The sequence below is a fragment of the Tamandua tetradactyla genome, chromosome 20, assembly GCF_023851605.1.
Source record: "Tamandua tetradactyla isolate mTamTet1 chromosome 20, mTamTet1.pri, whole genome shotgun sequence".
NCBI classification, from domain to species: Eukaryota; Metazoa; Chordata; class Mammalia; order Pilosa; family Myrmecophagidae; genus Tamandua; species Tamandua tetradactyla.
Window position 1 is genome coordinate 26,502,411 of NC_135346.1, and position 27,858 is coordinate 26,530,268.

The window sequence follows — 27,858 nt, forward strand, 5'->3', positions numbered from 1 at the left end:
AGTCTGATGAAATACTATATCCATTTATTATATTTTTAAAAATCTTAAAAACTAGACATAGAGAGAGCCTCCTAAACATGATAAATGGAATCTATAAAACTCTTCAACAAACATCATACTTATTAGTTAAAGGTTGGGTGAGCTACGATGGCTCAACAGGCAGAGTTCTTGCCTGTCATACCTGAGACCTCGGTTCGATTCCCGGTGCCTGCCCATGCAAAAAAAAAGAAAAGTTGATGGCATCCACTTTAAGAACAGAATGCCAGTTGTCACATTTCCATTCAACACTGTTCTGGAGAGCCTGACCTGTGCAGTAAGGTGGGAAAAGGAAGCAAAAGGCTAAGAATTTGAAAAGAAGAAATGAAACTGTCACGATTTGTATATAATATCATTGTCTATATAGAGAACTCAAAAGAATCTAGAAAAATATATTAGGAATGAATATGAGTTTAGCAAAGTTACTGGTCAAAAATCAATATGAGAAAAATCAATGACATTTCTACACACTGAAAAGAAAACAAGCAGTTAGAAAAATAATTTTTACAAAAGATACCTTTACAGTAGTAACTGAATTGTTCAAATGCCTAGGAATAAATCTACCAAAAGACAAACAAGCCCTCTGTGGAGAAAATTTATAAAACTTTATAGAAAGAAATTGAAGTAGACCTGAAATAAATGGAGAGTTATGTCCTGCCCTTGAAGAGGAAGACTCAATGTCATAAAGATGCTGATTCTTCCCAAAGTTTTCCATAAATTCAAAAGCCAGAAGGGTATTTTGTTTTTGTTTTTATGGAACTCTAAAGGTGATTCTAAAATTTGAATGAAAAAGCAAAATTCCTAGAATAGCCAAGATACTCCTAAAGAAGAAGAAGATGGAATTGGGGTAGAGTGAGCAGTGGGATTGTCCTATCAGAAATTTCATTTTAGCTGTAGTGATTAAGATGGCATGGCTTTAGCGTAAGGAGGCTATTAAACCAATAGAACATACTGGACAACCCAGAAATAGAGTCAGCATGGAGACTTAATTTATGACGGAGCAGGCTTTGCACATCAGAAGGGAAGGATGAACTATAGGGTGCTGGGCTAATGGGTATCCATGTGGAAAAAGATGAAATTGGATTCCTCCTTTGTCAAAAATCAATTCCAGGTGTATTAAAGACTTAAATGTGAAAGGCAAACTATAAAACTTTTAGAAGACAATATAGAAGTGTATCTTTATGAACTGAAGATAAAAAATCTTTTTCAAGATTTTTTGAAAGTGTAAATTATAAAAGGATATATTGTTAAATTTGACCATTTGAAAAATAGGAATTCCAAGTAATTAAAAGACACCGCAGAGTAAAAACACAAGGTGCAAAGAATTTAGAATATTAGCACTCCCATAACCTAATAAGAAAATAATAAATGACCCAATAAAAGGGAAGAAAATAGACAAAGAACATAATTAGGCATTTCATAAGTATACAGCATTGATCACCTCTGTTTCATAGAAGAAACAAAAATGGCCCGTAGACATTTGAAAGAAGCTCAAGCTCATTAGTACTCAGCGAAATTAATTTAAAATAACATTGAGATATCATTTCAAACCCATTTTCACACAGATAGATAATAGAAAGCTGGGCATTCCCATGTGTTGGTGAGATTATTGGGTAACAGGATTTGTCATTCACTGCTGGTGGAAGTGTAAATTGTTACAGCCACACTGGGAAGCAGTTTGTTATTACCTAATAAAGTTGAACAGGCTCATACCCTATGTCCCATCAATTCTACTTCTAAATGTGTGTCTTGGAGAAACTCTTACGTGTGCACAGGAGACACTTACAAGAATGTTCCCGCCGCATCATTCATAACAGCCCCAAACTCAACATAACCCAAACGGCACTTAAATGATAGAATGGTTAAGCAGCATTATTTCCATTCAATGCAATATAAGCAGCAGTGGAAATTAACTACAATTGCACATGAAAACTTAGTGCTGTGCAACAGACGCAAGTAGTGGAAGAATATACACAAAATGAGTCCATTCATACAACGTTCAAAAACAGGCGAAACAAGCAGTTTATTGTTTAAGGATGTATGCCAAGGTAATAAAAACTACATAGAAAAGCACTGGAATGATTAACACAAGTATCAGGACTGTAATTACCCCTGGGGGGAGGGAAGAGATTTGATTATTGAGAAATATGCAGTGGCCTCTACTTACAGTACTGAATTTCTGTTTCTGCTCTATTTCTGTATACAGGTGTTAGATTTATTTTTATTCTTTAAGTGCACACATAAATTGTTATACACTTACTTGTATGCATAATGTATTTATGTTTTTAAATATCATAGCAAAGGAAAGTATTACAATCAGACCCGATGTAAGGGGGGAACAGAGATGTGTGTGCAAAGATGAGGGGACGGAAACAGCGTGGCCTGCTCAGAGACCTGAGAAGACCCCAGGGCTGAAATGAACAAGGTGGGGGGCGGGTGAAGGAAGGTGAGTCTGGGGAGGAAACCAGGAGTCAGACCGCAGACAGTATTCCTAAATTTCTATGACTACGCATTTCGTAGTCTTCACAGCATTATACAGTATTACCCCTAGTGACCTATAAATGTTCTTCAGAAGATTTTTATTCCGAGGTTGACCTGAAGGGACCTGCTGACAGCTCATAAACATTGTCTTTCTCAGACAGTGTCTTTGCTCTCAAGGCAAGTAGGCTCTGGGCTCCCAGATCGTAGACAGCAGGGAGGGTTTGCAGCTGGGCTGGCTCTGAGATAGATTAGGTAGGGAAGGAGAGCAGCCTGGCAGCTGGAACTCTGACTCCATTGAGAACTTGGCACTGCAATGGAAAAAAGAAAATAGAACTTAATATTCCACCTGCCCCCAGATCTATTCCATGTAAGGAGGGAGACTTGACAAGGCTCATGGCCATCATACCCGTGAGTGTGAACACTGAGACGTTGCCTTTGTGTGGTTTCTCCTGGGATCACAAACATGTCTCTTGTGCATGACCCCTTTGGTCTCATGAGGATCTGGAAATGGTGAGTGTTAGCCTTGATGTCCTACAGAAAGGGCTCTGAGCCTAGGGTCCATGCATCTGGTGTCTGCTTGACTACCCATTTACAGGGCCATCTCTAAGAAATCATGTAATCTTTTTATCTCAGCTCCCCATCCATAGAAACAGAGATAATAATAATGAGGCCTGCGTATAAGTCAACACAGAACTCATAGCATGTGAGAGCAAAACAGTCCTAGAGGATCAAGGTGAACGTCTCCTGCTGTTTCCCAAGGCACCTTGAACTTCCCCATCCCAGTGCACCCCTGCCTGTGTAATTGCATAGTTAACTGAATTTCCTGGTATCCTTTGTAAGTTCCTCATGAAAAGGGCCCTGTGATTCTTGTTCCTCCCGGTAACCCCAATGCCGGTAACCTCAAATTAGTATTTGTTGAGATAAAGAATGAGTGATTGACTGAGTGAACAAACTCGCTCATTAGTAGATGAGTAAGCTGAGGCCTAGATGGGCTGTAACTTCTCTTAGTCATACCACTTATAAATAGCAAAGCTAAGACTAGATCCTCATTCTTTTCAGCTCATCAAATGCTTTGGAAAGAATAAAGCATTTAGAAATGAGCAACTAAATGGGGATTTTCTTGCTCCAGATCACAATCATAACCACTTACCTGTATTGCTGTAGCTCATGAAGGACTTTCATAGGCATTAGTTCCTTTAATCCTTGCAAGAAGCCCCTGAGGTAGGTACCATTTATAACCCCGTTTTATAGATGAGGCACTTAGACCCAGAGAGGTGAAAGGGGCATCATCCCAGAGCTAGAAAAAGGCAAAGCCAAGGTTTGACGCAGGTTCAAATAAGGTTTATACACTGCAATTGCTTAATCCCAAATCCTGCATTCTGCCTGCCAGTGCTCAGCCAGGGCTCTCCACTCCTTCAGACTGTAAAATGAGGATGCAAGTGACATCTACCACAGAAGCTTATTGTAAGAATAAAAGTGATAGTATATGGAAAATGTTTAGCCTATGCCGGCTTACACTGAGCAGTGAATAAATGAAGGATGAGGGCAGGGTGGGGGGTGGGGGTGGGGTGGTCCTAGCAATGAAACTGAAATAATAAATCAGTCTAATTCACAGATACTGACTTCCACTTTGGCTGATATATGACAGACTGTGGTCGACATGGGGAACAAGTTGTTTTGTTTTTGTTTTGCTTTTTATTAAGAAAATATAAAACATATGCAAAATTATACAAAATAGTAGTAAATCCCCATGTACCCATCATCCAGCTTCAACAATTACCAAGTCGTGGCTAATCTCATTTCATCTCTTCCTCTACTCGCTGCCACCCTCCACATATTATTTTGGAAAATGAGTCCCAGACATATCATCTCATCTGTAAAGATTTCAGTGCCTATCTCTACAAAGGTTCTTAAAAGAAAAAAAGACTTTTGTAAAAAAAAAAAAAAAAAGGAATTCTTTAATATTAACTATTCAGTCAGTATTTAAATGTCCAATTATCTCATAAATGTCATAATTTTTAAATAGTTTTATTATTAAATAAGGGTTCAAATAAGGCTCATACATTGCAATTGCTTAATACGACTTTTAATTCTCTTCTAATCTGTAGAGGGGAAAGAGTTTTTAACGTTGTAACGTCAGATGGTCACCTCCAGATTATCCCCAGCAGGGGAAATGGAAACGACCAAATAATCCCTGTCTGTCCTAAATCCAGCCCTCTTCCCATCCCTGAGTGAGCGCTGTAGGTTCAGGCCCTTGTCAGCCCCGGGGATACCAAGAAGGAGGCCTGTCCTTGGCTCTGGGGCAAATGTCCTGTCGGCGATGCCAGACCCCCACGCTCATCGGGTCCCCAAGCGGCAGGAGCCCGAAGGGCGTAGCTGACGGCAACCACGTGCGTCGGGAAGGGGGACAGCAAAGCCATGCTTTAGAAACCTGGGGGAGCTTTCCTCTAGAAGGGAAGAGGAGAAGGGCCACAGACACAGTCCCGGTCCCCCACATCCTGGGCCCGAGCTCAGTCCGAAACCTCGCAGGGCTGTGGTGTAAAACGTGCTCCGCGCTCCACTGCACTGCAGCTAATCTCTTTGCAGGTCGCAATAAGTGGTATTTATTGAGCAACTGCCCTGTACTAAATATTTTATCTGATTTATTTTGCTTCATCCTCGTGACAATTCTATAAGGAAAGTACCATTATTGCCCCCCTTACACAAATGAGGAGACTGAGGATCCAAAGGATTAGATGATTTGTCCCAGGTCCCAGTGCTGGTAAATGTTGAAGCCACACGCATGCCTGAGTACTAAGCTAGACGCTTCTCCAGGCTCCCTGGAGACAGCCTTACCCTCCACGCCTGTGCGGCCCCTGGTGAAGGCAGCGGGGGCCGGGCAGGGGCCCACGGAGCTTTGCAGCACCTCCGTGCCAGGCTCCATGCCCACTTCCGTCGTCATTTACCACCTCATTTAACAACTGAAGACCTAGGGAAGGCCTAGAGGTTACACAGCTGTGGATTCTTCTGTTATCGATAAAGATTTCTTTTAAATGAGTTTTCCTTCAAAAAGGAGGGAAAAAATGTCTTTAGATGTTTGCAGGAATCCCCACCACCCCACCCCGCCCACCTGTACATACCTACTCTCTGGTCTTGCCCAGGTCTCCAAATCCCGTGCCAGGAAGCTCGAGTTGCTGGAGGATCTGGCATCTGGCCTCACAACCCCCTTGGGGACAGGGACCTTGGGTCACAGCTGACCCCAGGGAACCCTCCCCACCCCCACACCCACCCTTGCAGGCCCATCCACCTAGAAGGACCAGCCTCTGCCCTCCCTCCCTGTAACAGAAACAAACTTGCCTCTTCAGAAGTTGCCCATAATTGGCTGTTTTCCACTGACTGGGTGGGGCCTTCATTTCTATCTCATTCTGTCTGTCCTTCCCTGCCAGTTTCTCCTTTTCCTATCTTCATCAAACTTTCTTTTCCTATCTCTCCAATCTGTTTTCTTCCTGCCCCTCATTGCTTGAATCTCTGTCTCTAGGTTTCTCTCCTATTCAGAAGAGCCTGACCACGAGAGCCACATGTCATTGCCCACTCTTCCACTGAGCTATTCCCATCCCCTCCCCTGACCATTTCCAGAGCTGGAGCTGGGTCAAGCCGAGGCCACTTGGGTGTGTCCTACCAACTAAATCATGTTTTCATATTTGTTGTGGGTTTTTAAAACAGTTTTACTGAGGTATAATTACATACAATAAAATTCAACCACTTCAAGTATAGTAAGTAGTTCAGTGGCTTTTGGCAAATGTATACAGGTGTGTAATCACCACCACAATCAAGACACAGAACATTTTCATTACCATGAAAAGTTCTCTTATACACCTTCACAATCAATACCCAGTCCCTGAGGCCCTAATCTCTTCTGTGTTGCTATGGTTTTGTCTGTTTTTAGAGTTTTATATATCTGGCATCAGGTAGACAGTATGTGTTCTTTTGTGTCCTGCTTCTTTTTCTTAGAATAATGAAACCATGTTGCTACATGTATTGCTGAGTAGTATTCCACCTTTTACTACAGTTTGTTCATTCACCAGTTGATTGGCATTTTTCATTGGCAGTTGGGTTTTTTCCATTTGGGGATGAAATAAATAAAGCTACTATGAACGTTCCTGTACAGGCCCTTCTGTGGACATGGTTTCATTTCTCTCAGGTAAATTCTTGGGAGTGGGAGCTCTCAGTAGGAAGGTGAGGGCATTTAATTTTATAAGAAATGGCCAGCCATTTTTCAATGTGGTTGCACCATTTTATATTCCTAACAGCCATGTATGAGAGTTCTAGTTGCTTCATATCCTCATCAACATTTTAGTCTTTTCAATTTTAGCTACACTATTATTTGTGTAGTGGTTTCTCAAGGTGGTTTTAATTTGCATTTCCCTGATAACTAGTGTATGGAGCATCTTTTCATGTGCTTTGTGGCCACTCAGTATATCCTTTGTGGTGTCTTTTGCCCATTTTTTATTGGGTTGTCTTATTAATGGGATGTAAGAATCTCCCAGTCTTTTCCATATCCTTTTCTTTTTCCTTCTTCCCTCTACTCCTCTGGATTGATCTCTTTCTCGCCTTCTGTCTCTATCCCAGTTTTATTCTATGCCCCCACACTCTGAGACTCCCACTATCTCCCCTTCTCCCGTCTTCTCCTTTGTCCCCTTTCTCCTCCTCCACCTTCTCCCGGACTTGTGTTCTCCCTTCATTCCTCCTCCAGGACACCTCAACATCTGAGAATCTTGTCTCCTTTCCTTTTCCATGTTAGAAATAGCTCCATCACCAGCCCACAGATTTCAGCTCAGGCCAGGTGCAGTGTCCCCAGAAGAGAAAAAGACACCTCCCCAGTGAAGGCCCACAGAAGTAAAAAGAGCCTGGTGTGGGCGTGGGTGTGGGTTGGCTTTGCTTTCTGGCACCTTCCTCCTCCTTGACTGATTAATGATGTTTATGAATTGAAGGAGTTTTGTTTTGTTTTGTTTTTTTAATGCAACATCTGAAAGTCATGAGAATTAAGCCAAGTTCATCCTGCTTAATCAGTGGTCCACCAGTCTCCACAAACATAAGATTAGTTGTCTGCATAACAAGGCTCTCCCTTGGCATGTCTCCCAAGCCCAGAAGGGATTTACCTTGCCCAGTCAGAGAGAAGGAGCAGCCTAGGCCAAAGCCAGCTCCAGTCTTCTCTGTTTGTGTGACAATATTAGATTGCAAAGCTCTGAATGCTTGTATGCAGTATGAGACTACCCTGGAGAATGGGATGCTTTATGATTTTCTTTCTTTTTTTCTAACAGCTTCAATGTGATATATTTCACAAACCATACAATTCACCCATTTGAAGTGTACGGTCATTTTTAGTATATTCAGATATGTTCAGCCATCACCAGTTAATTTTAGAACATTTTCACCACCTCAAAAATAATTGCTAAATGAATATGAGTTTTGGTTTGGGATGATGAAATCGTCTGGAGATAGATAGTGGTGAAAGTTACACAGTATTGTCAATGTACTTAATGTCAAAAAATTGTCCACTTAAAATGGTTAAAGTGATTTTTATGTTATGTATATTTTACCACAACTAAAAATAATAAATTATTTCAAAAATACATAAATAGGGTGGGCAACAGTGGGTCAGTGGCAGAGTTCTCGCCTGTCATGCCGGAGACCCGGGTTCAATTCCTGGTGCCTGCCCATGCAAAAAAAAAGAAAAAAATTACATAAATAAGCCCCAGACCCTTTAGCTATCACCTCCTTATCCCTTGGCCTCCTACCCAGACCTAAGCATCACTAATCTCCTGTCTGTCTCACAAATTTGCTATTCACCTATTCTGGACATTACATATAAATAAAATAATATAATATAATTTTTTGCAACTGACTTCTTTCACTTAGCATGACCTTTTCAAGGTTCATCCATATTCTAGCATGTTTCATTACTTTATTCCTTTTTATAGTTGAATAATATTCCATTATATGACCGTATGATATTTATTTATCTATGCATTGATTGATGGACAAGTGGGTTATTTCTGCCTTTGGCTATCATGAATAATGCTGCTGTTAACATTCATGTGCAAGTTTTTCACTAGACATGTTTTCTTTGGACATATACCTAAGAATGGAATTTCTGGATCACTTGGTAATTCTATGATTAATCGTTTGAGGAACTTCCCAGACCATTTTCCAAAGCAGCTGCAACATTTTACACTCCCCCAGTAGGGTATGAGGCTTCCAATTTCTCCACATCCTTGCCAGTACTTTTACTATTATCTAAATGGAATGCTTTTTCGATCCTATAATTATATCCTCCAAATGACACTCATACATACACAACCACACATTCATTTATGCAATCCCTGCATAAACACACACATACAAAACTACATAGGTATGTACACCTGCACACAACTGTAGAGTTCACATGCATTCACCTAGAATTCCCTATAGACATATATAATCACATATACAACACACATTATTCACACATCACAAATGTGTGTATCAATCCACGAACTCAATGTTTAAATGCAATCCAATCTAAGACCCATATCATCACACATGTACATACAATTGTCATGGGTTCTGAACAAACGTACACATCTGCACACAGTACTGGAGACATATGCACTCAGCAGTGCCCCCCCACCCCGTTTTTTGCCCCTGATAGTCCCACTAATTAGTTACCATCACTTCTATCCATTTTCCTTGCATTTAAGTTCAGCCTCATTGAGTAGCCTTTCCCCTCTCTCTAGCTTCTGTGTACCTCTAAGTCTGCTATAGTCTATAGTGTAACCTCTGAGATTACCTTTACCAGAGTCATAATAGTGAAATCATACGGTATCTGTCCTTTTGTGTCTGACTTATTTCACTCAGCATTGTGTCCTCAAGTTTCATCCACCTTATCATATGCTTCAGTCATGCTGCATAATATTACATCATATGTATATCACATTTTTTTATCCACTCATCTATTGATGGGCATTTGGATTTCTTCCATCTTTTGGCAATTGTGAATAGTGCTGCTCTGAACATCTGTGTGCAGATGTCTGTTCCTGTCACTGCTTTCAGTTCTTCTGGGTATATATTGAATATTGGTATTGCCAGCTCATAAGGCAACTCAATAGTTAGTTTTCTGAGCAACTGCCAGACTGTTTTCCACAGTGGCTGCACCATTAAACATTCCCACCAACAGTGAATGAGTATTTCAATTTCTCCATATCCTCTCCAACATTTGTAGTTTTCTGTTTGTTCTAGAAGTTTTATAGTACTGGCTCGTACATTTAGGACTTTAATCCATTTTGAATTAATTTTTATATAGGCTGTAAGCTAATATCATTCTAATACCAAAACTGGGTAAAGATGCTACAAGAAAGGAAAACTATCTGAGGAGACAAGGAAAAAATTCCATTCAAAATAGTAATCAAAATAAACAGGTATCTAGGAATAAATTTAACCAGGATGTCAAGACCTGTACAAAGAAAACTACAAAACGTTGCTAAAAGAAATAAAAAATGACCTAAATAGATGGAAAGACAGTCCATGCTCATGGATAAGAAGATCGAATTTCATAAAGATATCAATTCTACTCAAATTGATCTACAAATTCAATGCAATACCAATCAAAATCCCAACAACCTACTTTGAAGACTAGGAAAAGCTAGTTATCAAATTTATTTGGAAGGGAAAGAGACACTGAATATCTAAAGATATCCTAAAAAAGAACGAAGTGGGAGGACTAACACTTCCTGACTTAAGAACTTACTATAAAGCCACAGGTGGTCAAGACAGCATGGGGCTGGCACAAAGATAGAAGTATTGACCAATGGAGTTGAATCCAGAGTGTGGAGAAAAGTCACCAAATCTGTGGACAATTGATCTTTGATAATGTCCCCAAATCCACTGAACTGAGACAAAATAGTCTTTTCAATAAATGGGTATGGGAGAATTGGATATCAATAGCCAAAAGAATGAAAGAAGACCCTTACCTTATGCCCTATAAAAAATTAATTCAAAATGGATTAAAGTCCTAAATGTAAGAGCCAGTACCATAAAACTTCTAGAAGAAAATGTATGGAAACATCTTCAAGATCTAGTAATAGGAGGTAGCTTCTTAAACTTTACACCTAAGAACAAGCAGTGAAAGAAAAAATAGACAAATGGAAACTCCTTAAGATCAAGAGTTCTGTGCCTCAAAGGACTTCATTGAAAAGGTGAACAAGCAGCCAACTCAATGGGAGAAGATATTTGGAAACCACATATTGGAATCCTGTGTACATACAGTTCAGTAGCAATAACAAACAGCCCACTTACAAAATGGACAGAAGATATGAAGACACTTTTCTGAGGTGCAAGTACAAATAGCAAAAAAGGACATGAAGAGATGCTCATTTTCATTAGCTATAAGGGAAATGCAAATTAAAATGACAATGAGATATCGCCTCCCACCTCTAAGAATGGCTGCTATTAAAAAAAGTTTTTATTTCTTGAGGGTCTACTAAAAGCCCTGCAAGGGTACATGGGTGTCTCAGTGGCAGAGCACCCGCCCACCATGCGGGAGACTCGACTCAATTCCCAGCCCATGCACCCAACAAATAAAATTTTAAAATAAAATAAAAATACATTAAAAAAAAAAACACACCTCAGAAATAGTAGGCCCCAGAGTCTGAAGGAGACACCCCAAAATGTATTGGGAATGAACTCAAACTGATGTACACAGAAGGGAGAGAAGATAAAAATAAAATTAAAAGCTAGAAATAAAAAATGAAAAACCAACAAAAAATGTAAATATATAACATAAAAATTAATAATAATAATACAAACATAGAGGAAAAAATATATTTTTTAAAAACCTAGGCAGATAGGGAGTTGGCAAGACTGCACTTACTGCTTCTTCCCAGGATGTGATGCTCCTGAGGCACATCCTCTCCTCAGGCCTGCCCTTTCTTGACTGCAGTGGTGGCCAGCTGGGATGATGGTGTAGGTAGCTGGACAGGGTGGCTGATGGCAGCGCCCGGGGGAGCCGCTGATCCACAGTACCCAGTGCCCAGTGAACCAGCCATTCACTGCCCCCAACAGGACAGCTATTTGCAGTGCCCAGCCAGGAAACTGCCTACAGCAGCTGGGGGATCACCTTTAGCAGTCGACGACGAGGCACGCCTCCAGGCTCCCCATGGAGCTGCACAGTGAGATTTCCCAACCAACAGCTGGGGCAGGCTGGAGTGAAAGGATGGTCGGTTCCCTCAAAGCCGCACTTCTCCGTGTGCCGCCGCCTGCCCCCAGTGGAGGTCATGACTGATCAGACCCAACCTGCTCTCCCCATCTGATCTTCCCTCCCCTCTCCTCCCTATGAAATATTGGAGATTCTCTTTGATCACTCACCCCACCCCCACCCCCTGGGACTGCATTCCTGGCCATATTTTCGTGTCCCCATGAATCCAATCTACCCTACTATGCCATCTTCCCGGAAGTGCTTTCCAGGAGCTTTTTTCCTTCTTTCAGTCTGGAAAAATAAAGGGGTTCAGATTTGTTTTCCATAAGTTATTGGATGAACTGCTTTTGTGTGTATTTGTGTATGTGTTGTGTGTGTGTAGAAATAGCAGCAGTAGTCAGTAAGAGTGTGAGCTCAGGAGCCACACTGCCTGGTTTTGAAAGTTCTTTGTTCTTTACTAGTTGGGTGACCTTTCTTTCACTCTGTGCCTCACTTTCTCATCCAAAAATGGGGATAATAATAGTATCTACCTCTGATAGATTGTGGTAAGGACTAAGTTGGTTAATATTTGTACAGTGCTTAAAACTGCCCAGCAAGTGTTAAGTTCTCGGTAATGTTAGCCGTAGCGTCGTTTTCCAGCAGTCGGTTTTCACAAAGGGTGGTGAGTGCCCTGGCAAAGAGGTGGGGTGGGGCTGGGGGTACAGAACAGGAAGCCTGGCAGTGTCTTGTTGATTGGACAGGTCTTCATCCTCTGCAGTATCTGAGCAGTCTTTTGGAGCATGGCCATGGCATGCCACCCTGGCAGGCCATAAACCCGTCCCTCCCCACCCACTCTGCCCACAACCATACCACAGAGAAGACGCATGATGGGTGGCACTGGGCATGGCCCTTGGCTTTTGACTGTGTCAGGCCTTTCTGTAGCAGCGCTGTTTGCTGTGGGCCTGGCTCATTGACCTCACTGGTTCTGCTTGGCTGTCTTTTCTGTCTGTGTGTCTGTGTAGGTCAGCACTCACCATCCCACACCTGCCTCCCCAGGATACTCCACAGCCGTCGTCAGTCTGCCTGGCTCCCAGCAGCACCTCTCCGCTAACATGTGAGTACAACACTCAACCCTCTGCTTCCATCCCAGCATGGAAGGCTCGTCTTTACCATCCCTCTGCCATCGAGTGGCACCACTCCCAAGTCATCCCATCTAGCCACTCAACTCTTCCTTCACAACCTCCAAAGGAAATAATGGCAAAGAACACAAATTAGCAAACCACACTGTTCTATCTCATTGCTATACAAAAGTAGAAATGGATTGGCAGGTTATATACCAAGACTTCTCAAGGAGATTGGGTATTGATCAATTTTTATTGTCTTCTTTTGGGTTAGAAATGTTGTGTCATGAGTGGAAATTGCTTTAGTAATCAAGCAAAACATAAATATAGCACTTTAGAAAAAAAAAAAGGCTTACAGATAAGAAGCCTCCTCTAGCCTTTTTTGATGAAATATTCCAGCATCTCACAGTCCTCAGAGTCTGGGATCGTGTCCTAATGTCTAGCTTAAGGGCTGGGGACCCTTGAATCTGGCAAATCCAAGTGCGTCCATTTTTAGTGCCATTAGTCAGGTGGGTATTCTCACTACTCCATATTTTCACACACACACACACACACACACACACACACAGGTACACGGACATTACCTGCCTGATTACGGAGTAGACTTTGGAGTACATCTCTGGGCTCACCTGAGGATGTTCCTGCCATTTTACAAATCCATTCCCCTCCTTCCCACGGTGCAGCCGATATTCCATGATATGCGCCCAAGCTAAAATTAGCCCCTTACTTTCCTCTTACTTTCCAATGTCCACCTCCCTGCCTACATTTAAACTAGATCCATTGGCCTTTCCTGGGTGTCACACACATCTTCATTCTTTGGAGAGGGTGTGGAGCAGGGAGGCTTCTATGCTGACTTCTTATCTCTTTGAATCTTGCCGGCTACAACCATGATACTCCAAGCAGTAGTGAAAAAAGTGTCCTAGTTAGAACCATTACTTCTAGGTTGGAGACCTGGCTCTGCCACTAATTCCTGGTAGCCAAACCCTTTCTCTGTTCTGAGCCTGTTTCCCTGTTGTAAAAATGCCATTTTTGGCTTCAGTTAGTGGTTTTTGCCAGTGTGGCACCCCTGGAGAAGGGGGAGCAAGAGGGCACAAATCTGAGCCCCTCCACTACTATTGCAGCCATGGTGTGCCACTTTCACCTGCCTTACATATTGAGGTTTCAATTTTTTTAAGGTTTTTATTGCTAACCACTGGGATGTTGGTCTCTGAGGTTCTGTCTCCCTTCACCATTCACCAGCTCTGTGCCCTCCGCCAAGCTCACCTTCCCTCACCAGGTTTCGTGTGTCTTCAGGTTTGTAGCCCTGCACTCCTACTCAGCCCATGGACCCAATGAGCTGGACCTGCAGAAGGGAGAAGGCATCAAGGTCCTCGGGAAATGCCAGGACGGCTGGCTCAGGGGAGTCTCCTTGGTCACTGGGCGAGTCGGCATCTTCCCAAACAACTATGTCATCCCTGTTTTCAGGTGTGTCTCCTCCATTCTCAGATGTAGGGGGTCATGCTAGGCTAGGGACCGTCTGTGGGAAGAAATGAAAAGGATCCAGCACTCTTCTTCTGCATGGGCCAAGAAACAGCTTTTTTCTCTAGTACCTGCTAATACTTCACTTAAAAAAAAGAAAAAGAGCAAAAACAGTTGTCTTTTTTTATAGCTCCTCAAGTTTTACAAGCATTTTCGCATCTTTGAACTCATTGACTATGCCCAAGAATCCTGTAAAGTAGATTTTATTTTACAGATGAGGAAACTGATTTTCAGAGTTAAGCAATTTGTCCAAAAACTAAACATCAAGTTTTCTACTGCACAAAACCCAAAAATCCCATTTTGCGGCCTCCACTCTCTCCCTCCATCTAGTATCATAACAGGAAAATGTGATGGTCAGTGACGTCCCCAGGGCACTGGGGGAAATTTCTCAAGAGGCTAAACCATTAGGCAGGGTGCCCATGAACTCAGGCTCACTATTTATTGAGCTGTAACCCAGATTAAACCCTCAATACCCAGCCAGTCTTCATCCCTGGCCATTTTCATCACCTTTTTAAACGTGTGGTCTACCTGTTAATGCCATAGGCCCACACTTTCTCCAGCCATCTGACAGCATGACCACCAATGGGCACAGATTCCAAAAACCGTCCACCACATCCTAGCTTCCCCACCACCCCCACCCCATTAAAGCCTACCTTGAGGCAGCGAGACCATCACCACATATCAAATGGTGTCTTTATGACATAAGAGAGAGTCACAAGCCCCAGGAAGGTGACAGACCCCTTGTGCTCTGAAAGGGAGTCATATGCCCAGTTCGGGAGACCTTCATTTAGGCAGGCATTGTGACCGGAGGAGGGCAGCCAGGATGGTGAGGAGACAGCAAACTACATCATGGGAGAAATCAATGAAAAAACTAGGGGTTTTAGCCTGTAGAAGACAAGGGTCAGAAGGAACATAATAGACTGTGTAGACCAGGGAGTAGGTTCCGTGAGGGGATGGGACATAGACCAGCGAATACAGCTTAGAGAGAAGGTTTTGGTTCAATAAAAGACTGTGTTTTCTAACCCAAAGATTTTCCCACCCAAGATAGCTTGTGGTGTGGTAGACTCCCTTTCTGGGAAGTATACAGGCAGAGTCTGGATCCCATAGATCTGGGGTTACATGAAGAGATTTCTTCACAAAAAGTTGGGGTACAAAATCAAGGTTATTCCTTTCAGTGGAAGGTTCTTAAGAATTTGCTATAAAGTTGTAATATCTTCAAAGGCAAACTCAGGGTGTCTATAACTGATGCTTTAATTCATTAATTTAATCAACAAATATTTATTGAGCACTAACTGTATCAGGCATCTTTCTAGGCACGGGAGAAACATTAGTAAACAAAATACACAAAAATTCCTGTCCAAAAGAACACAAGATATATAAGGGGATAATAATGCAGGAAAAGGGGATAGAATGTATTTGGAGTGGTTAAAATTTTAGACAAGTCAATCAGGGATGGCCTTACTGAGAAGTAAGAAGGTGAAATGAAGGAAATAAGAATGTAAGCCATGTGGATATCTGGGAGAAGAGCTTTCCAAGCCAAAGGAACAGTGAGTGCAAAGGTCCTGAGGTATGAGTATGGCTGTCATGAAAGCCAATGGAATTGGAACAGAGCAAGAGAGTGGGGGTTAGTAAGAGATGAAGTCAGAATGGTAAAAGGGCCAAATCATATAGAATTTTCTAGGTCATAATGAGGAATTTGGCTTTGACTTTATTTTAAGGTTTTGAGAAGAAGAGTGATATGATCTAACTTAGGTTTTATCCAGAATCACTCTAGTTGTTGGCCTGAGAATAAACTATAGAGAGAAAAAAAAATGGAAGCAGAGAGACCTGTTACAAGAGGATATTGTTCTAATTCAAAGGAGAGGTGATGGTGATTTGAACCAAAGAGGCAGCAGTGTAGACAGGAGAAGTGAGTAGATTCTAGATATACTCTGAAGGTAAAGCTGTTGGGATTTTCTAACAGATCAAATATTGGGTGTGAAAGAATAGAGGAATCGAGGCATGTCCAAGGCTTTTGCCCTGAGTAGCTAGTTGCCCTTTATTAAGATGCAGATAATGAAGACTAAAAGAGGAGCAAGTTATAAGGTGGGCAGAATCAAAAGCTTAGATTGGGGCAGGGTCAGTCAGAGATGCCTATTTGTAATCCAAGTAAAGATGCTGGTAAGTGGCTGAGTCTACAAGTCTGTCATCTAGGAGAGAGGTCCGGGTTTGAGGTGATATGTAAATCCTATGACTACATGAGGTCATGATGGTAGAGAGAATGACAATGAGCCAGGATCTAAAAATTTTCAAGAAACAAGGGGAGAGACCCAGAGTGTAGATAATGACTGCAATGAGGTGGGATGGTGTGTGGTAGAGTCTGATGATATATAAGAATCAAAGCTGGGGAGTATTGGAAAGGGTGGGAGAACGGTCTAGAAGTGATAGTGAGGAACATTTTCTTCAGTGGGATCCAACTAGAATTCCCTAGGGCCCATGCTTACTGCTCAGGCATTTGTGTATGCATCTGGTCTTATCCAAAATCCTGGTTATGCTGTCAAAGAACCGTTAGAATAAGAGTGATCATATAGTCTGTCACCCAAACTAAGACACTTTTGAGATAAAAGGACACAAACTGAGACTATTCTGGGAATGTCAGGGCATATGGTCACCGTAACTAGGATGCATATAGGATTCCATTCCAGTGGACTCCAAGGCTCCAGCCTCCCTTTCTCTCCTTCTTGACTTTCCTCCTCAGTAGATCTATCAGGCAAGGGTTGAGCATCTGCACTCTCCCCCTCCAAGATGGCAGCATGTCAGACCACAGGTGGAGTGTGGCCACATAGTTTACCAGTGAGTCTACCCTCCCTCCCATTTCATAGAAATCTGGACATATGCCTATATTGAGGTGCTGGTAATGCTCAGGGGTGCTTTTGCTTATGGGGAATTAGCATCTCCACTAAGAATGAGTGCCTGTCGGCACATATGCTTCTGGGAGTTATTAGAGACAGAGGTGCAATGCTTTCCCAGTGTTGGCTTTCCTTAGTGGTTTGTCTGATGCAAAGCAAGTCCCCGTCCCCATTAATCTTGGACATGACTGACATTTTTCTATAGGGTACAGCTAACCTTTGTTCTTAAGTATTCTTTCCACTGTGAGAAGTTTAATTCCTCTCACTTCTCAGGGCTGAATAATGCTGTCCTCTGGCAGCTGAATTTCTACTACTATTAGCAGGTTATATTCTTAAAGATGAGTAGGTTGGACTTAATGTTTAAGGCCCCTTTGTGCTATCTGATTCTGTGTGTACTCAAGGTTTTTCCCCCCAGGCTTTTTTATTTGTTTGCAATGTTGGGTCTGCACTACCATCCAGCCCCCTCGGTGTATAATGCAGCCTTTTATAAAACAGCCACAGCTCAAGGTATGAGTTGCCCCCTAGGCATTTGAACTTTTGGTCTTATTAAAATCATCCTCTAATGAATTGAACCAGCCAGAGTTTGGAGATTGACTATAGATTAGAGTTGACCACAATGCCTGGGTTTAGACTTGAGTAAAGTTTCAAGTGATCCTTTTAACTACCAAGAGAGGAAAAGGCTACTCTGCTACTCGGTGTTCCAGCTCTCCATGCTGGATGATGACACCAAACTGCCCAACTATTGTTGACCTCAACTAAATCTTCTGCCACCACGACACCTCACCCCACATCCTGGAAACATCCATTGGCTCATGTTAGATAGAACAGTTGTCAGGTTTTCCTCTGTCCAACACCTAATCTCCCTCTTGAATAGAACCACCCTCCCCTTTGGGGTTTCTCCAGTATGTATAGTCCTGGTAGGAGATGGAAGTTTCCTTCCTTTTCAGAGGCTGAAGAAACCAAACCCTCCTCCTTCTCAACCCCATCAGTACAGTTAAGGGACAGATCAGCCAATCCGACCCTCTCTCTTGGCAATTTGACACTTGAACAAGGGAGAAAAGAATGTGGGCAAAGTTGAAGGCCATTCATGGTGAAAGCACAAGCAGCAGCATCTGATCAAACTCTTCCTGAGAGCAAGCTCCTTCTGCTGAGCTCTCTGGAAACTCCTTGGATCCTGTTTCCAAGCCCTTTCCTCTACCTTCTTCCCTCCCCCAAAATTCCCTTCTGCCCAGTTAGTCAGGATAGTCTCTCTTTCTTGTAACCAAGAATCTTCACTGACATATGCCCACTTGGAAGACAAAAGGAAAGAGTGGGCCACTGCTCGTTTGGATTTAACTCTCTATACGGAGCTATATAAAGATTGCCAAGGTCCAAGTTTTCTTCTTACCAGGAAGAAGGCTGCTGGCATTGGTGAGCACAACAGAGCTGCTGTTTGTAATTCCCTTTTCAAATGTTGGGAAAGGGAAACCAAGCCCTGCGCACTCAAAGCAGGCACAATTGAGCAAAGCAGAAGCAATATCCATTCCTCCCACTTAAGCACAAAGTCTTCCAGTCTCCCCATCTGGAGAACAAGGACCATAATGTCCGGGGTGGCATGGGGACTCATTAACATATCATTAACATATCTTGGTGAAGTGCCGTGAAGAAAGTACTAGGTAAGTGCTGAGCTTTTTTGCTAAAGGATATAGAGGGACTCAGAGTTAAGATTTGGGATATAGGAGTTCTGGAATCTGGCCCAGTGCTGGGCTCAGAAAAATGAGGTCGCATCTTAGTCTGTAAATAGCCATTCACAGAAGGTGACATAAGGCTGACTTGGGCCTAATTATCTGCATTCTGTCCTTGCTGCTGCTGCTGCTGCTGCTGCTGCTAGAAACAATTTTGGAACCTGTCTTTCCTGTCACTAATCAGTTTTGCAGCATCTAACACCTTGAGGGCTCTGTTCAAAAGTCGGGCAAATGCTGAACTCAACTTTACAAGCCAGTACTGGGGATTTCTCTCCACTACCCAGCACTCATCTCCCACATGTAGCCTGAGATTTCACCAGTGGACAGTCCCACCCTATTCCCTGACAGCATCCCTGCGGGACCAGAGGCAAGTTGCTGCCCATTGTTGCAAGCATAAGTTCCCAGGGCATTTGTCTGTATACATTTCTTGGGCAGAATTGGTCACTATTAAATGATGCCTTACCTGTCCTCATACAACACTGGCTCGTTATTAACTACATGTCACTGTTTTAAGAAAGAGAAAGAACAGGAGAAATAAGGGTAATTATCTAAAGGAAGCCTGGAGGCATTGACTGGATGGAAACCACAAGGGCATCTCTTGTCTGGGGGCCTTGGTGGAGTTAGTTTTCCCAGGGAATTAGCAGAGTTATTTAATCCACAGAGTGACAAGGTGATGGATGGACTGCTCAGTAGGAGATGTGATGTTAAGATGGGATCGGTGAAAGGGCAGGAAAGGCATGTAAATTGACAACCATTCCCTACGCAGTTCAGGGAGTTGGAGCCTGGAAACAATGGGCAAGGGATTGTTGTTTTAAAGAAGTTTAATAATTCTCTTGAAAACCACACTAATAAATCTTGAAGAAATGGGGTCTTACAGAGGCATACTTGGGTACCACCAGGTGCTTTGGCTCATTGACTTCAAGCAGGATATAAGGTTTTCTCTGTCACCAAGTGCTGAATGCTAAAACCAGCCAGGAGGCAGTGTAGCTCAGTGGTAAGAGCATGGGTGCTGCAAAGGGCCAGCCTAGACTGGGTTCAAATCCCAGGTCCAGCGGTTGCTTGGACAAGCGCCTCTGAGTCTCTATCTTTTGTTTTGCTTTGTCTATAAAGTGGCAGTGCTGATGGTACCAACCAGAAGGCTGTTGTGAGTTACCAGTGAGATAATGTGGGCCAAACATTTGGCCCACGCCTGGCATACAGTAAGTGCTCAATATACGTTAGCCAAAATGGCTAACAGTTAAATGGCAGCCATCGAACAAACATTTATTAATAGACAAGTATGTACAGAATACAGAGGATATAAAGTTAGTCAGTATATCTCTACCTTCAAAGAGCTTGAGCTTCTAGTGGAAAAGATACTGAATGGACAAGAAATCACTGCTGTGAAGCCCAATGAATGCGTACAAGATGCCATGCTCTTGTACTGGGTTGATGGGACATGGAATGCGGCGCAGCCAGAGCTGGAGTGCAAGATGATGAAATTCAAGTCTTCGCATTCTATCAGGCCGTCAAAAGGAGACACCCTCCCCACCTCAGAACACCCCCCAGCATGTTCAAGGCATGGGGAGTGGGGCCTAAGTAGCTGAGCCTGTGTGGGTCTGCGTGTGGGTGGGGAGAGGCTGAGGAGCAGCCCTGGTCAGGCTACAGTTAGAGCTTAGAGTAGGTTAAATAAGACTCTTGACTGAACATTTTCTTTCTCTATTTCTTCTCTTTCAAAATATTCCCACCACCAGAAAGACATCTAGTTTTCCAGATTCCAGGAGCCCTGGTCTCTACACCACATGGACATTATCCACTTCTTCTGTGTCCTCCCAAGGTAGCATTTCAGAAGGCAATCCCCGGCAAAGCCGTCCCTTCAAATCCGTCTTTGTGCCCACAGCCGTGGTCAGCCCTGTGAGGAGCGCGGCCGGCCCGGGGACCTGCGGACAGGGCTCTCTTCGGAAAGCGCGAAGCAGCATGAGAAAGAGTAAGTGGTGGCAGAGAGGTACGTGTCTAGAGCTAAGTGGTGGGAGGATCTGACCCCAGGGCAGGCAGAGGTGCTTTAACAGTCCCAAACGTTGAGTTCTTTTATTGGATGAAGCCAGACAGACTCAAGGTGGCTGCCCTTGGCCACTTCACACAGGCATGGTGACCGGGGAGATGCAGTGCCCATGGCCAGCGTGCAAAAATGATGACACTCAGCACATCTGCAGGACGTTACTAGGACAGGAGAGCCAAAGCACTTGCTAGCTCAGTGCTTCTCAAACTGCATCCCAGGAAACCCCTCAGGGGTGCCAGGACAAGAAACAAGGAAAAGATTAGAGGTGGGAGAAAAGGAGGGTTTAGGAACCAGTCTTCAGAGCCCCTGGATCTTGTTTATTTAAGTTTACAAGAAAAAATAAAAGGGTTATTTCATATAGAGCATACAAAAACCAGTCACCTTATATCCTTAACCCCTGTCCCAAGTTCTCTTCCGTTTTTATCTGGATATATATCCTTTAATCATACTTACAGCACCGTTCTGCACCTGGCTTTTGTTTCCACTTATATAACATCCACCTTGCACACGTAGCTATACATACAGGTTCTGCATTTTAAGAAGCCCTGCTTTTCTCTCTTAACATATGGAGCCTCTACCTAAGAGTTCATTTTCAAGGGGCCTAAAAATGTATCTGAAATCCATGGTTTTGTAGGACCATGTGAAGTGTGGGACTTCACTTCTCTAGAAGAAGGCAATGAGCCGAGCAAAGTAAATGTGATTTATTCTCTGTCCCCTAATTAAAACTGGGCTCTGAGACCCTTCTTGCTATGTTGAAAAATGATTAAACATGAAAATGTTAATGCGATTCATCAAACCCAATGAGTAGCACGTAAAACAATATGCCACATGGGAAAATTCCCCAAGGAAAATAAAACAAATATCTTAAGTCCTCCTTTGCCCAGTATTCCATCTGATGACCACCAGTCCTGCAACACTTGCCTTAAGTCCTACCCAACTGTGTCTACTTCCCCAACACCCTCCTTCAAAGCAATCCCAGCACCAAAGCCTTGGGCAGGTTATTAAACTCTTCAATCTTCTGTTTTCTCATTTGTAAAATGGAGATTAAAAATAGTATCTTCCTCATCAGGATTATTGTACGGATTTAATAAAATAATCCAAATAAGTCTGATCACACAGTACCTGGCACGTATAAAGCTCTCAAGAAATATTAGCTATTTCACAGTATTATTATTTTATTAGTATTATCATTGCTACTACAACCAAGCAGATCAAAGTGAGCATGAAGTCACTTTGATTTGAAATGTTCAAACTCAGTCTAGACCATCTATGAATGTAAAGAACAGCATCCCACAGGCAATTGCTCACACTTTTTTTTTTAACATGCTCCCTCTCTGCCTTTGCATAAATTTTGATTGTCTTGGAGCTTGTCTGCTCGCACTGAGTGGGCATTTAATAAGAAAGCATTAAACCTCCTGGAAATCGGGAGCCTACAACAAATAGATAGGGCATGAAACCAATTTTCCACACGTCTACGGGAACCTGCGGACATGTCCCCCCAGTGCTGCTTTGCCTTTTCCAGGTCCCAGAGGCTTTCTCTTTCTCCCTTTTCCCAAGGCCAGGTTGGTCAGCCTATCAGTCTCCCCAGAGTGAAGAGAAATGGCAGGAGAATTGACTGTACACACCTCGCAGGGCTGTCAGTGGAAAAATAAATGTCTAAATTGAAAGGTCAGCCTTGTGGAAAGGGCGACTAGCTCGCTCGCAGCAGTGGGACATGCCTGTGCTCAGTGAGCCATCTGCCTTCGTGCTCACGCCTGGCTCCACCAAGCCCCCACGCACAGCGTGGGCTGGACTCGGGCCTCTGTGCTGGACACAAATGGCTTTGATCCAAACACGCACCCACTGAGTATCTCTAAGGATGAACAGCTCTGATTGGGACCCTGACTAAGTCTCTCTAAATGCCAGGATCCTTCTGCAAAAAAGACCCCACTGTGCTTCTCAGGGGTGTCTCTCCACCTCTCCCCAGGGACACAGAAATGCAATGAGCTTCTGATCCCCAGGTAACCTACAGGCTTTTGAGGGGTGGGAATCTCCTTTTCTCCAAAGAATTTGAGGGGGAAGGATAGCTTCCTATGCAGAGGAAAGACTGTCTCAGATGAAAAATACTAATAATAAATTAAAAAAATAATAATAAGCTCAAGGAAGGGCCAAAGCCAGACTTCTAGACCTTGCATCCCTTACCCAAAATTAATGAGAGCTGGTACATATGGTGAATATGTTTCAGGCACTATCCTAACACTTTGCACACATCATTAAATGTGATCATCACAATAGCCCATGAGCTAGGACTCTTTTTAATTTCCATTTCACAAATGAGGGCCCTGGGGAGCAGGGAGGCCATGAGGTGACTTACTTGCTCAAGGTTCCCAGGTTGTAGGTCTCATTCCAGAGCCTGGGTTATGAGATTATTTCATTAAATCCACATAAGTCCTAACTCTGGACTAATCTTTCTGAATTGCTTCTTACCGGTGTCACCCTTCTTCCCGCCACTCACCCCTCCCCATCCCCGAGCAGCCATCCCGCCACCACAGGCCCAAAGCTTCGGTTAGAATTTTCATCAGCAAGTAGCTGGAGTTCTCCTCTCCCTTCCTCTCCCCTCCTTTCCACTCTCCCTCCTTCTCCTCCTCCTCAGTTGTTTCTTGCCTTTGTTTCTCCATATTTGCTCTCTCTGTCTCTTTGTCTCTGTCTCTGTCTCTGTCTTTTGTTACCTCTTCTGGTCTGCGTGCCTCCAGCACTCACTTGTCACTGTGACGCTGTCTCCCTGTGTCCCTCTTTGGGCTTTCTCTCTGTCTCCCTTCTTCACTCTCCATCTTAAAGGCCTGGAGGGAAAGAACAGAAGGTGTGAGAGAGAGAGAGAGAGAGAGAGACAGGGCCAACAGCCATAGTGTATTTTCTGATACCACCCCCCTCCCCAACATTCAGCTGGCCAGTTATTTGCTGCCAGCATCAGCAAATAGCACTAAAAAAAGAATAAGGTCACCTCTGAAAGACCCTGAAAGACTGTGACACAATCAAACTGGGAAAGCACTTAACTATTCTGGGATATCAGGACACACTGCGTACCCAGCCTCGACCCAACCTGCTGTCAGCCTCCTGCCTTCCTGATATCTCTGTCATACAATTCCCCAGATGGATCCCTGCAGAGACCTGTCCAGTCAGGGACACCCACTCTTGTGGTCGGCTCCCTCAGACGCAGCCCCACCATGGTCGTACGGCCTCAGCAGTTCCAGTTCTACCAGTCTGGGGTTCCCTCCTCGCCCTCAGCGGTGACGGGAGAGATGGGCCCCAAGCCCACTCCCACAGGGGAGCCTGCACTCACATGCGTCAGCAGAGCCAACGACATCAGGATCCACTCGGCAGCCAATTCCCTCATCATGGAAGGCAAGGAAATGCCGATCAAGAGTGAGCCTCCACCGAAACCACCTGCATCTGCCCCACCATCAATCCTGGTGAAACCAGAAAACTCAAGAAATGGCATCGAAAAGGTAGGGTGGACATTAAGGGGGTCTCACCCTTTAGACCCCTAACTTTGCATATATGGAATTCCCTGACTTGTGTCCCAGCTCCTGAGATTTTAGTTTTAGGGGGCAGGGAACTAAAATTGAAGTTTCAAATGAACCTTTGCACTCAACCCCCTCCCCATCTTCACACCCACTCATACCCTCCCTAGACATGTTACAGATTCTCCTTTGTGCGTCCCAAATTTATTGGGGTGCAGATTAAATGGAGTAAGATGTGTAAAGTGCTTCCATAACACTTTATATTGCACTGTATAAAAGAGGTAAGTGAAACATGGGCGAATATAAATAACTTATCAAGTTACACTCTGAGTTACAATGACTCTTACAAGTAACTATTGTTGAGTTTGTAGTAGTGGTCAGGTTAATTTCTTCCAATCTAGGGCTTTTCCTACTAGAAGACATAAGACTAGTTGTAAAAGGCTTATGTTCTCAATAATACCCTTGAAACCACAGAGATGGCGGGAAGGAAGAGGTGACATGAGCAAAATTAGATGATGCTCATTATTACCTTTTAGTTCATTGAACATTATCACCACCAACAACAGCAATATCACTTCCACCATCACTACCATCTCTACTGACGCTACCACTACCATCTCTACCACCACCATCACCCCCATACCACCACATCACATCTCCACCACCACCATCACCCCCACTACCACCACTATCTCCACCACCATCACCATCACCATCACCACCACCATCACCATCTCTACCACCACCACCATCACCCCCATACCACCACCATCGCATCTCCACCACCACCATCACCCCCGCTACCACCATCTCCACCACCATCACCATCACCAACACCATCACCATCTCTACCACCACCACCATCACCCCATACCACATCACATCTCCACCACCACCATCACCCCCACTACCACCACTATCTCCACCACCATCACCATCACCATCACCACCACCATCACCATCTCTACCACCACCACCATCACCCCCATACCACCACCATCACATCTCCACCACCACCATCACCCCCACTACCACAACCCCAGTCACCCATTCTCCCCAACATGTAAGAAAGATGTGGTTCTCCCTTATCTGTTAAGCTAGTGAGAACTAACAACCTGGCAGACACTGTGCTAAGCACTTGACATGTCCCATCTCATTATAATATTGACAGTGACCTTCGGAAGTAGGCATTCCCATTTTAAAATAAGGAAATGGAGGTTGAGAAAGTTAAAGTATATTATCCAGGGCCACAGAGCTAACGCAAATGAATGGGATAGACTCCAGATGTGAGAGAAAAGTTCACATTCTTAATGATAAGTTATAGGCTTGTAGGGCAGGGGATTTGGCAAAAAGTTAGCGTGATTGATTTAAATAATGGGAATTCTTATTCTGAATTACATTATTCAAATAATTCAAAGTTTTCTAGGCTCCAGTTGCATGTTACAACAATCTCTTAGATACAGCCTTCAACCTATGAGTGGTTAGTAAGTGCCCAGAGCTCTACTAGGTGTGGTGAGGGTCAAAAAGTGTGAAGGAAAGTGGTCCATGTACCCTAAGAGATTTGAATTCTTACTGAGGAATACTAAGAAAGAATTTCATGGGAAAAAATCCCAAGCAGTACCAGAGGGCACTTTATTAAACCCAAGTCAGGATTGGCAAAACCCAACACCTATATGTACCAAGCAGATTTATAGCAGGCTAGGAGAGGTGGAAGCAAAGAAGAAGCAGTAGCACCTGGGACAAACTGGAGACCGTATATCTCCTGTAGAGTAGGAACCACTACTTGGCTCCAAGCCAGTTGCTACTAAAATGAGGCATAGGCCCAGCCTGTATTACCAAGTCTTTGATTTTTATACAAGATATATGAAATCCTGATTTTTATGTGCAATCTCCTGATTTTCATATGTTGGCTACTTAATCAAATACTCAAACACTCTGCAGGCTAAATTCAGCCAACAGATGTCTAGTTTGCAAATTCTTCTCTGAGGACTTATGAGACCATATGGAAAGCTTTAAATGGAGTTATCAGGGGCTTCCTGGAGGAGGAGGCACACTTGAGATAGGCTTTTTTGTTTCAGGAAGCCCCCCCCCCCCTTACACAGTGGTTGTCTGTCCCACTTCTGAATGATTCCTAATTGGTCTGCTGTCCTCAATTTAAAGAGATCTACCTCTGGGAAGCCTCCCTGACCACCCTACTCTCCAACGTATGTAAGACTCTCCTCCATGTTCTCTTAGCATCTTAAAGAACGCTTGTTATAACTGTCTGCTTATTGGGGCTATTTTGTTCACTCTTGGGTTCATAGCACCTAACAGAGTGTGATATGTGTAGTAGACGCTTCTGCTGAAGGAACACAAAAATGAAGCTTTGCAAGTGGGAGCAAAAGTAGAGAAGGAGCATGAACCAAGTCTCAAGGGGGAGGAACATGCATCTCTCTTCTCACCCTGTGCTCTCCTTTCTCTTGCAGCAAGTCAAAACCGTGAGATTTCAGAATTACAGCCCTCCTCCCACCAAACATTACACCTCCCATCCCACCTCCGGAAAGCCTGAACAGCCAGCCACCCCCAAGGGGTCCCAGCCCGAAACAGCCCCCTTGGGCGCAGAGATGACCGTCCTATTCGCCCACAGGAGTGGCTGCCATTCCGGCCAGCAGACAGACCTCCGGAGAAAGCCAACTTTTGGCAAGGCCACAGCCCCGGTGTCCAGTGCCTCAGCCACGCAGACCGTGTTTCCAAGCAAATGAATCTTCAGGTGGCTTTTCCTAGACCCCAAAGAGGTGAATTGCATTTAAATACAGTCTGCCTCCACTGAGGATGTCCTGCCATTCTTTAGGGACTTGAGCATGGGTCCTAATCCTGTCCATTTTACCCCCAGGAAAGAAAAGGTGTGAGCAGGGATTCCTGCCTTTGGCGGGGAGATAGGTTGGGTGACCTCCAAATAAACAATTTGGTGTAGCAAGGCCCATTACTCAGGACAAGGAGTGGGAGACTGTCCCGCACGTTTGTTCCTGGCATGCGGTGTGTGGCCTCTGTCTCCTTGCTCTTTGTAGAGTTTCTATGGTGTCCTAAAAAGGGCACAGTTGAGGTGGGAGAAGGATGTTGACATTGCTTCTTCAATCTCAAAAAGCATCCGGACAGTTTCTGCCACCTATGGAGCCTGTGCACTGGCTGCTAGTTGCCGACATACCTTTTTCCCTCTGGAGTGTCATAATCCCAGCCTCAAAGGGAGAATTTCGGGGAGGGCTGTGAGATGAATACTTTGTACATTCCAAGAAAAAGGAGTCAGCTCCCTGATTTTCCTCCAAACAAGAAGGTCAGAGAAAAATAACTGCCAAATATCAAAAGATTATCATACTTTATAC

The 27,858-nt window shown here is 43.7% G+C and overlaps 1 protein-coding gene across 4 annotated transcripts in view; it reads left to right on the forward strand.

Moving 5' to 3' along the window:
* Positions 1-27,308, forward strand: part of SH3RF2 (SH3 domain containing ring finger 2) — a 120,239-nt gene extending 92,931 nt beyond the window's left edge. For 2 of the 4 annotated variants that reach the window (XM_077137312.1, XM_077137313.1), the window contains 5 exons: positions 12,733-12,824; positions 14,125-14,295; positions 20,695-20,945; positions 24,129-24,484; positions 26,965-27,308. In XM_077137312.1, the coding sequence (XP_076993427.1) occupies positions 12,733-12,824; positions 14,125-14,295; positions 20,695-20,945; positions 24,129-24,484; positions 26,965-27,240 (1,146 nt within the window). In that variant the 3' untranslated portion in view covers positions 27,241-27,308. Of the gene's footprint in view, positions 1-12,732; positions 12,825-14,124; positions 14,296-15,062; positions 15,176-20,694; positions 20,946-24,128; positions 24,485-26,964 lie in introns of those variants that run through there. The other 2 variants (XM_077137314.1, XR_013166240.1) reach the window with 2 other exon arrangements.
* Positions 27,309-27,858: the final 550 nt, after the last annotated feature.